At 30.9% G+C, this 10,799-nt stretch overlaps 1 protein-coding gene across 1 annotated transcript; it reads right to left on the bottom strand.

The window, feature by feature from the left end:
• Positions 1-386: 386 nt before the first annotated feature.
• LOC307161418 (M1-specific T cell receptor alpha chain-like) lies at positions 387-9,638 on the bottom strand. Its single transcript, XM_079876106.1, has 5 exons — positions 9,521-9,638; positions 2,690-2,866; positions 2,548-2,592; positions 2,239-2,346; positions 387-567 (listed from the first exon to the last, which is right to left on the bottom strand). Exons 1-4 carry the CDS (start codon positions 9,621-9,623, stop codon positions 2,240-2,242), a joined length of 432 nt encoding a protein of 143 aa, XP_079732232.1. The 5' UTR covers positions 9,624-9,638; the 3' UTR covers positions 387-567; position 2,239.
• Positions 9,639-10,799: the final 1,161 nt, after the last annotated feature.

Genomic DNA, 10,799 nt, shown 5'->3' with positions numbered 1-10,799 from the left:
ATGCATTTTATTTTCATATGTTTTGCACAATACACAGTCATTATTGCATGAAAGTCAGTCATTGTGGAAGGAAGCACAAGTCCACTTAATTGTGGATGTAAATATGTTGCGAAAAATTAAAGGTATATAGACAGAATTTTGCAGATGTAATCCAGCTTCAAAGTAATTTAAACTTTTTTTTTTTTTTTTTTTTACAAAATAATATTTTTTTAGATAATAAATGTAGAAATCATTAAAATAAAGAGAAATTAAATATGAACTACATCTAAGTTGCTAAATTAGAAACTAAATTGCGGCATATGTCTATTGCATCCTAAACTAGAATAGTTGAGCCCATATTATAAAAGCCTATAAACACATTACATTCAAATGTGTACACAGTATATGATTCTTAAAACCATAAGCACTATAGCATAACTGAGGGTGGTTACATAATCCCTTGATCATCATTTAACAACAACGGTGCAAATCTACTGGCTCTCAAATGTGATGCAACATTTTCTGTTGTCTTCGGTGAAGGCACTGTGATAAATCCAACTGATGATAAACGACTTGGATTTGTGAGACCTGCAAGACAAATAATAGACCAATTGTAATTCTTCAAACAAAACAGCACATATTTTATAGAGTTCGCTAATGAAATATTGGGTCTCATTCACTAATGATTGCGTACAAGTTGCATACTTACTGTATGTTTGCAGAAAATATTCTGAGAAAATTTGCAGCAAGATCTTCGAGTAAAGCCATGTGAGCCATTCTCAATCAGTTGACTTGATACTTATTAAAGATCAAAAGTATAGAACCTATCCCAGTTTGTGCACTATTTGTGTTAAATGACTATAATAGAACTATAATTTAGTTCGCCGGGAGTCTTCTTTTTTCCTCTGAGTGTTTATTTACACCAAGTGCAAATAGCCCACCTTGTAGGCAGAGGCTATTTACACTAACTCCGCCCACTATTGTCTAATTGAGCCAGACAAAATGACAAAAGAACTCCTGCTGATAACCGGAGTAGTGGTGTGGAGAGTGAGGTGGGTGGCGTTAGCTTGTGATGAATCTGCCTTTTTTACGAACACATTCTTCTCCGTTTTCCCATCACATATCAACTCGGAGAAGCGTTTATTTTAAATAAAGATTACGGAAATATTCAAAAAGTGGAAATAAAGTGCCAAACAGGTATTTAATAGTGTGAATAAAGTGATTATCTGATAAAGTTAGGGGTAGGTGTAGGGTAGTCAAGTGTACTTTTGTTTTTATCATATAGTCAACCTTGTTCTGTTTTTGTTTAGTTTTAGTCGACAAAATGTCTGAGCATTTTAGTCAATGAAAACCAAGTCACATTTTTGTCATGCTACATAATGGTAAAATTGATAATTCTGATTATTTTGCTCAAACGATTGTTGTCAAAGGTAGCACAAGTGCATTTATTTAACAACCACAATCGCAAATAAAGTCGAGATCTATGTTTGGATTTATTACAGTTTATCACTGAGAAGGTTTGATCGCAGATTTAGTCGCAGCAACAAAGTGGCAGAACAAAGACTGACTGGATGACACTTTTTATTTAAGAAGAATATCTCATTGGAGATTGATAAACTCCAGCTTACTTGTTTGTCGGTTTACAGGTTATCCGCGATCCAAAACGCATGGTTGCCAGATTGCAAAGATTAAGCAAAAAACGTGGTTCTTTTAACAGAAAAGCTCTGAATGAGGGAATTCAATTCTTAAATTCTGGCAACCGTAAGCATGAAAGCATTTTTTTTTTTTTCAAAAACAGTGATTTTGGTCAAGTTTTTAATTTTTTTTAACTTTGTTTAATTTACACTAGTGTAGGGTAGAGCTTTCAAGACAGAGACAAGTAATGTCTCAATAAGATGGCATCCATTTATGATTTTAATAAGTATAATCATATACGCTGAAAATGTTATTTTTGTTATTGTTTTATAAAATACCACAATACACTGAGGTGCAAATAGTATAAATAGCATTTAACATTATTTGCGCTTAGTGCAAAGAAAATACCTTTTGTTAATGCAAATGAACACAATGCAAATAGCCGCTGTCTTATTTGAATGTATGTTTCAGTTAGTTCTAAATGTTATCTTAAACTTATAATAAATCTAAATGCTTAACTTAAAAAAAATCATCATTTCTGCATGAAAATGTTTTTACGAACAAATGTTAACACACAGTTAGTGAATGAGACCCATTGTCACAAGATATAACATCGTCACTCACGTTAGCTCATCCATGCTTTGAAAGTCATCAAGACGTTGAACACAACAGTCTTCAGAAAGAGAATTCTCAGCCAAAAGAGGCCCAGTGACAAGAAGTTGATTTTTTCATCTGCAGAAATAAAAATACAATTAGTATGTCTTTAGGGTTTACCATGTATTTTGCATAATCCAGCATGTGCGATCCAGCACTTTCATACAGTTTTCAAATTTGTTTAATGTTTATTAAAATGATAGTAACCTTACAATCTGAAATCTATGGGAGTCTAAATAAAAAATACAGTAAAAAGAAAGAAAGAAAGAAAACACTTACCTTTTTCTATATCACTACTTTCACTGGATGATCCTTTACAGACGCCTGAATGTGGAATAAAGTAGATTAATCTAATGCAACCAAATATTTTATTAATTAAGATGACATTTTTTTTTATTATTGTATATGTGGTAATTCCTACCTTCTTCTGGGCAGTCGTCTCCAGATCCAAGGGCAAAGCTACTGTAGTAGTTTTTGTATTCTTCGCCTGAATATCTCACTGCTGGACTGTCCTTGAATTTTGCAGCTGTATTGTTCGTGAAGTCAGTTGCCAGACACGAGTCATCAAGTTTGTAAAATTCTGGGGTTTTTTTTTCTTCTGTAAAAATATAAGAGAAAAAAAAAATCAAACACATTAGTTTCACAAACATGAAGTATGTGTTTGATGCAGACAAGAATTTGCCAATTACATTTCGTCATATGTAATTAGCTTTTATGGCAGATTTACTGGATTAGAAAGTACATTCGCTGACAAGAAACATTGTAATTTTACATATGTGAAACCATTTTTCCAAACAGACATTTCAAATTAAAATGGAAAAAAATCTTATTGTCGATTCAATGAATAGAATAGAAGAATATAGAATAGAATAGTATATTTGCCTCAAATCAATGACACCAAAGTCCTACACATTTCAAATATTGATAATATGTTAAATTCTCACCTCATACTTCAAAAGTAATAACTGATTTTTCTAGGCCCACAGGCTGATACCTCACCTCAAAAACTCATTCAGTCTTTCAATACGTAAACCAGTAGTTTATTATATATTATGAAATGTAAATTTCACATTAACAATATAACACTGTATCGGAAAACATATTTTTAAGATATTTAGGACTGTCTAGCTTTGTGTTAGTTGAATTTATACCACAATGATCACAAGGCCTTACAGTTTCAATCTTATTCAAGATCCGAACTCTTACTGACGTGATCTAGCTTGGGTAATACAATGCTTTTAGTAATTATGCTGAGATGTAGATGGCTTTTAATTGTATCAACACAATTCGCCTAATGAATAGACTACTTCATAATGGTATGGTAATATATTCTGCATCATATAATATTTAATATTCAATAAATACGAAATGTCAGGCTTAAACTCTAAATTGCTTTTTTTTATGATTATACTGTATTTCTGTATTTCATTCTTTCTTTATTTGCTGTAATGGGTAACGATTACAAGTCCTGCTACTAGTCCAAGTTTGGATGTTTTTATTATTAGAATATTCTGCCATGCCAGACCATGTTTAAATTAAACACAAATAAATGTCAATTAAATGTGACACTTGTTTAAACTGGAAAATCCATGTCAAAAATGTTTTTGTACTAAAATTAACATTGTACTTAAATTATAACAAATAAAATATTCAAAACGATATAATGTAGTAGATTCTTATCCATAGGTTGCTACTTACTTGGGTGCACAGATAAGTGTGTCCCTTTCCCAAATATGATTTTGTTAGCAGTGTTAGTCACACAATGATTAGCACACATATCATAATCCTATACATGTGGCCAAAATTACACATGCTTGATGCTCTATATACAGTACAATACGTATAGTTCCTAACAAAATCAAAAACAATATCAAATTTAGTTTATTTTAGAATACTAAAAAACTGATAGTCGGCCTTTTTAGACACTTAACAAACTAACCAACTCAAAAGATGTTTGTATATCTATTCAGTAATGCTAAAAAAAGAAATCGAATATAGTCTTCGATCATTACATGACGAAATATGTGCCATTAAGATTAGAAAGTGAATTTTTACTGAGAGTTATTATATGTTGGGGAATTTAGGCTGTCAAATGTCTAGCTGATTGATTATAATGCTGATCAATTTCTTAATTTAGCTATTTGCCTTATACTGTACATGACTGAATTTATGAAAAATCTTTACGAGTTACAAAGGTTACTTGGTAAAACAATAATTGCTGTTTACAGTAAAATCAAACCTCTCTTTGTGTTCTTTATCTAACTCTATTTTTAAATACCCAATCAATCTAGACAGTTACACAACATTATCAGAGTTCTTTGATTAAAATAAATTATTCTCTTACTTGATTGTACTGTTAATTTTGTCCCTCCACCAAAGACTATTTTAACACTAGAAGTCACACAGATTTATATATCAGTACAAAAACCATTTGGATGGTACCTGTATACTGGATCAAATAGATAAAACAAAGTAATTATAGATTTCCGATAATATCTGTAAGAAAGAGATATGGATAGTATCCTTAAATGAAAGATTTGTACTACTGTACTAGTGATTCTTATTACTGCAATTTATTTAGCTAATTATCTGTAGCAATTCTTTATTTATTTTATTTAGGCATAAACATCTGTTGTGTAAAAATCATATTATTACATATTTATTTGTAGTACTGTGTGACAAAGGTGGAAACTCATGTAGTTCTGTTTAAAGCTCATTATTAAATTACTTAATTTCCTTATTTCATTGTTTTTTATCTGATGTCCAGATGAATTATTTCCAAACAAAAGTAAGGTTTTACTTACTTGACTGTACAAACAACTGAGTTCCCTTCGCAAATATCATTTTGCCAAAGTTGCTAGTCACACAGTGTCTGTCAGCGTTATAAATACTTCAATAAACGGCAAGTCAAAACTTCAGTGTTCATTTTAATTGTTAGAGCCTCTCAGTAATGCAGTTAAAATATTTGTCAAATTAATAATTGCATAGATTACATTTTTTAGAAAACTGAAATAAATATTGTAAATAAATAAAAGGAGCTGTGAAAATCGAATGTATAAGTCTACCTGTCCTATTGGTGGATTAGTGAAAAGAGCTTGAGTAATATCAATTGGAGTAAACTTTAAATCCATAACTTACTGGATAACACAATGAGCTGAGTCCCTTGCCCAAAGATCAGTTTGTATCCATTTTGAGTCACACAACTACAAAGCTCAACACAGAAATACATTGGATACTCTTTCCTCTGATAGGGATAAATTCTATTAATAATTCGATTATTTAATCACTAATGTCTGTGAATGAATTGGGTTTTAAAAACATCTGAAAACGGTATTTGGTGGTACTGTAAATTTAATAGTAAATTTCACTACTCATGACACTAAAATTAGATACCAATTCCTATGAAAATAATATGCTATTATTATATTATAATATTTGAATGGTTGTACTCACTTGCTTGTACATAGAGTTGTGTCCCCTTCCCAAATAACACTTTACCAATATTGTTATTCACACAGTGGTTAGTAGTGGGATAATAACTTCCATGAGTAGCAGGGACAACCTCCATCATGTTATTTAACATCAACTTAACTATGTTTTTCTTCTACATTAAAGGGATTTATAAAGAATCATAATTTTAAAAAAGCATTTATGCTTATGGACTGGTGGCACAAGTGCAACTTTTATATAAATGTGCATCCCTATAAAGTACTTTAGATGCACATACACATCTGTCTCTTTAATGTCCTCAACTTTTTTTGAGCGGCCATCTTTTAATGTGCTTGACAAATGAATATATACTGAATATATTGAACAATTAGTGAAAAAATTTAAAACAACTTACTGGAATTTATTATTATTTTGGTCCCTGCCCCAAATATGACTTTGTTGTTGAACCCAGTATTCACACAATGGTTTTGTCTTGCACTTTTATCCTTTTTACTCAAGGCCCATTATATTTGTCAGTTTTTTTGGTTTAGTAACACCAAAGTGCAACATCACTGAACAGAACTGTTTGACATCTAAATCTATTGTAATGCATTTTGACAAAAGTAATTCTACATTTAAAATACAATCAAAGTCACGGTTGGTTGATGTTATAATGGGTTACACAGTATAAATTATCCTTGAATTAAAGATTACTGTACCATCATGCTTATAGAAATTATTTAGTCCAGTTAATTGGACTACTGTGTGACAAAAGTGGACACTCCTGTAGTTCTGATTAAAACTCAAGATTTCCTTATTTCGTTTTTTAATCTGATGTCCAGATGAATTATTTCCAAACAAAAGTAAGGTTTTACTTACTTGTCTGTACAAACAACTGAGTTCCCTTCGCAAATATCATTTTGTCAAAGTTGTTAGTCACACAGTGACTGTCAGTGTTATAAATACTTCAATAAACGGCAAGTCAAAACTTCAGTGTTCATTTTGATGTCAGAGCCACTCAGTAATGCAGTTTAAATATTTGTGTCAAATTAATAATTGCATAGATTTATTTTTTAGAAAACTGAAATAAATATTGTAAATAAGTAAAAAAGCTGTGAAAATGTCATGTACAAGTCTACTTGTTCAATCAGTGGATTAGTGAAGAGAGTTTGAGTAATATCGATTAGAGTAAACTTTAAATAACTGAATCCATAACTTACTCGATAACACAATGAGCTGAGTCCCTTGCCCAAAGATCAGTTTGTCTCTGTTTTGAGTCACACAACTACAAAGCTCAACACAGAAATACATTGGATACTCTTTCCTCTGATAGGGATAAAGGACAAGAGTTTTGTAATTTGACATTAAAAATTAGATTAATACCTAATGTCTGTGGATGAAGTGGGTTTTAAAAACATATATGATAATAACTGATATTTGGTGGAACAGTAAATTGAATATTAAATTTCACTACACATACACTTCTGTCTCTTTAAGGTCCTCAACATTTTTGGAGCGCCCATCTTTCAATGTGCTTGACAAATGAATATATACTGAATATATTGAACAACTAATAAAGATAAAACTTACTGGAATTTATTAGTATTTTGGTGCCTGCCCCAAATATTGTTGAGCCTAGTATTCACACAATGGTTTTGTTTGGCACTTTTATCCTTTTATATTTGTCAGTTTTCTTTTTTTGGTTTAGTTAGCCCAAAGTCCAACATCACTGAACAGAAGTATTTGATAGTTTACATGATAAATCTATTGTAATGCATTTTGTTTACATTGTGACATGTCATTCTCATTTTACAATACAATCAAAGTCACGTTTGGTTGATGAAATAATGGGTTTATCACAGAATAAATTCAATACTAAGATTAAAGTACAACTTACTGCTTAGTACAAGAAGTTTTGTCCCCATCCCAAAGAAAAGTTTTTGTCCAACATTCACACAGCCATTGGCCATATACTAAAAACTAGCAATATCCTGATATCAAAAACACTGCAAGAAGTTCTGTCACAATCGCTCTTAAATAAGATTCAGTGTGAAAACTTTAAAGAAGGAACCACATCCATTTATATCAAAGTTTAGTGGTAGAATAAAAATCTGTTTTTAACTGTTATGTTTCGAAGACAAAAGAAGAGTTGATGTTCCTAAAGTTAACATCAAGCACCATACTAATTTCAAGTCATGTGAACTTTTAATATTATACTCATCTATATTATCCTCATAATAGCATTCTATTATAGTAAAATTTTAAATATCTAAATTAACATTGTTAAGCAATGCCAGCCATTAAATACCAAATGAACGCCCTACAAGAATATGGACTTATGATCTTTTGAAAAGGCAATTAACTTACTTGAAGTAATTGTTAGTTTGGTGCCTGTCCCAAATATGATCTTGGTGCCTCCAGGATTCACACATCAGTAAAGCACAGTACATTTATTCTGAGTACAATGTGGACTGTTATAGGGTGGATACATTTATATTAAATTCATTTTTTGAGATATTATTCATTTCTACAAATAAACAAAAATACAGACTAAACCCTATAAAATTCTGTTGAGTTCCGTTCTTTGACTTGATGTTGACGGTATGTTTTTGGTGGTTTTTGTTTGTATTTGTTTGTTTTTTTTGCATAATTAAAATGTCAATTCATTAGTTGTGTTTACTAGCAGTATAACATAAATATGAGATAACTAGCATTTTTAAATAAACATTTTATGCATACAATTCAATATTGGTACGAATATTGGATATAACTTACTTGACTGGACAATGAGTTTTGTTCCTTTGCCAAATAACAGTCTAATTTGATCATTCACACAGTCATTCATCATGTATAAAAAAGTATTGACATCCTGATGGCACTGAACAGCATAGAGGAGATACAATTTTACAACAATGGAAAGAAAAGTTCCCTTAAAACCTAAATAGTTCATTGTTTTTCCAATTTTAACAAAAAAAATTGGGTATTTTTTAGTGTTGGGCCCGAGTCCACCTTGTCGAGTCCGAGTCGAGTCTAAGTCAATTGAGTTTTAGTGAGGAATGTTTATTAATGTCTTTTTGTCTTCATTTTATGTTTCTTTCTTGTTTCTTATTTTTCTTTCATGTTACATGATGTGGATTTGACTGTCCAAGTTCACGTCAAGTTTGAGTACAAGTCCACCCGAGTGCGTCCAATTCCAAGTTCATTCATTATTGCAGTCCAAGTACCCCAACTCTAGTATTTTTTTTCTTTTACTATTATCTAAGTATTTTTGAGGAATGATGGCCATCAATATATTCAGGTTCAGTCACTTATATGTTCAAACTGTAAAACAGACTTGACATATTGCCCTTATATATATTCAAGCATTCATACTAAGATTAAAGTACAACTTACTGGTTTGTACAAGAAGTTTTGTCCCCATCCCAAAGATAAGTTTTTGTGCAGCATTCACACAGCCATTGGCCATATACTAAAAACTAGCAATATCCTGATATCAAAAACACTGCAAGCAATTCTGTCACAATCACTCTTAAATAAGATTCAGTGTGAAAACTTTAAAGAAGGAACCACATCCATTTATATCAAAGTTTAGTGGTAGAATAAAAATCTGTTTTTAACTGTTATGTTTCGAAGACAAAAGAAGAGTTGATGTTCCTAAAGTTAACAACAAGCTGTAAGTTTCGAATGTTTATCTGGGAATTAAGTAGGATATTACAAGAAAAATTATGATCAGGAGATCACTGTTGATGTATTGTTCTAATCATAAAAAGTACATATTTCATAAAAAGCTATGCAATATTTGAGAGAACTGAGCCACACTTACTTGAAAACACAGTTAGTTTAGTGCCTTTCCCAAATATAATTTTGTATCCACCTTGATTCACACAGCTGTTGACCATAAACACATAACTGCTGCTGATAATCATCCTGGATAAGGTATGTTTTCATTTCTTCAAATGGGATAAATGTGATTATTATCATCTAAACTCTAATTTAGAAATAATTTAACTAATGTATCAGTTAAATGTCAGCTTTATTCCAAAGATTGTATTGATGCTGTTTGGATGTACTAATAAATGGCTATTATTGTTGATGTTACATAAACTGATGATGCCAAAGATTTGTATTACGGTTAAGAGGAGGGTAATCCTAAGAACTTGTTCATTTGTTCTTTTTACATGCAATCTACACAGTCTGAAGTTATTAAAATAAAAAACACTTTTAAACTCCACTCTCAAGTCTGTCTTTTCCAAAGCCTTGCACATCAGTACAATTATCTGATCTACTCATATTTTACAGTAATAGTATTTTTCCACTATACTCTTTCTTTTTTTTAAATTAGAACGTTATATGATGATAATGTCTGTAAGAATATTTAGAAAATGAAAGAAAACCTATCATCACGAACATATTATCTATTGCATAAAATATACGTTTTTTTCATGCAGCAGTTTAATAAAATATTTTAAGTAAAATAAATGAGTGATTATTACAAGAGATAAAACTTACTTGCTTGGACTATAAGTTTGGTCCCCTTGCCAAAGAACATCTTAAATTGATTAGTCACACAGCTATCGACTCTGTACCAAAAACCAGTCGTGTACATGGATTGTATGTCTTTCAGTCTTTAAAAAAATAACTTTAAAGATCATACTTTTAAACATCATAAATGAGAAATATTTTACTACTTTTATCACGATGCTTAGAATTATAACTAAATTTGTTCTGCAGTGTTTGATTTTGTTCCCGAGTCCACCTTGTCGAGTCCGAGTCGAGTCGAGTCTAAGCACTGAACCAATTGAGTTTGAGTGAGAGATGTTTATTATAGTTTTATCGTAATTTTATGTCGTTACTTATTTTTCTTTCATGTTACACATGATGTGAATTCAACTGTACTCGGAAAGTCTCTAAAATCTAAAATATATCAATGTATCAGTCAAATTAATGATTGCATAGATTTAATTTTTAGAAAACAAATAAATTATATTAAAAAAGTCCACTCAATCCACTCAGTGGATTAGTGAAAAGAGTTTGAGTAATATCAATTACAGTTAACTTTAAATAACTGAATCCATAACTTACTCGATAACACAATGAGCTGA

This window comes from Squalius cephalus, assembly GCF_949319135.1.
Source record: "Squalius cephalus genome assembly, chromosome: 7".
Lineage (NCBI taxonomy): Eukaryota > Metazoa > Chordata > Actinopteri > Cypriniformes > Leuciscidae > Squalius > Squalius cephalus.
The sequence above is the reverse complement of the archived record's forward strand: the minus strand, read 5'-3'. Positions and strand labels throughout refer to the sequence as shown.

Bases quoted from the DNA above. Each gene is read 5' to 3' on its own strand.
- LOC307161418 (XM_079876106.1), bottom strand. From the start codon at position 9,623: ATGATTATCAGCAGCAGTTATGTGTTTATGGTCAACAGCTGTGTGAAT. The intron at 2,867-9,520 runs GTAAGTGTGGCT...ATATTTTTACAG, and splicing joins TAAACTAACTGTGTTTTCAA to AAGAAAAAAAAACCCCAGAA. The intron at 2,347-2,547 runs GTAAGTGTTTTC...TTATTTCTGCAG, and splicing joins AAGTAGTGATATAGAAAAAG to ATGAAAAAATCAACTTCTTG.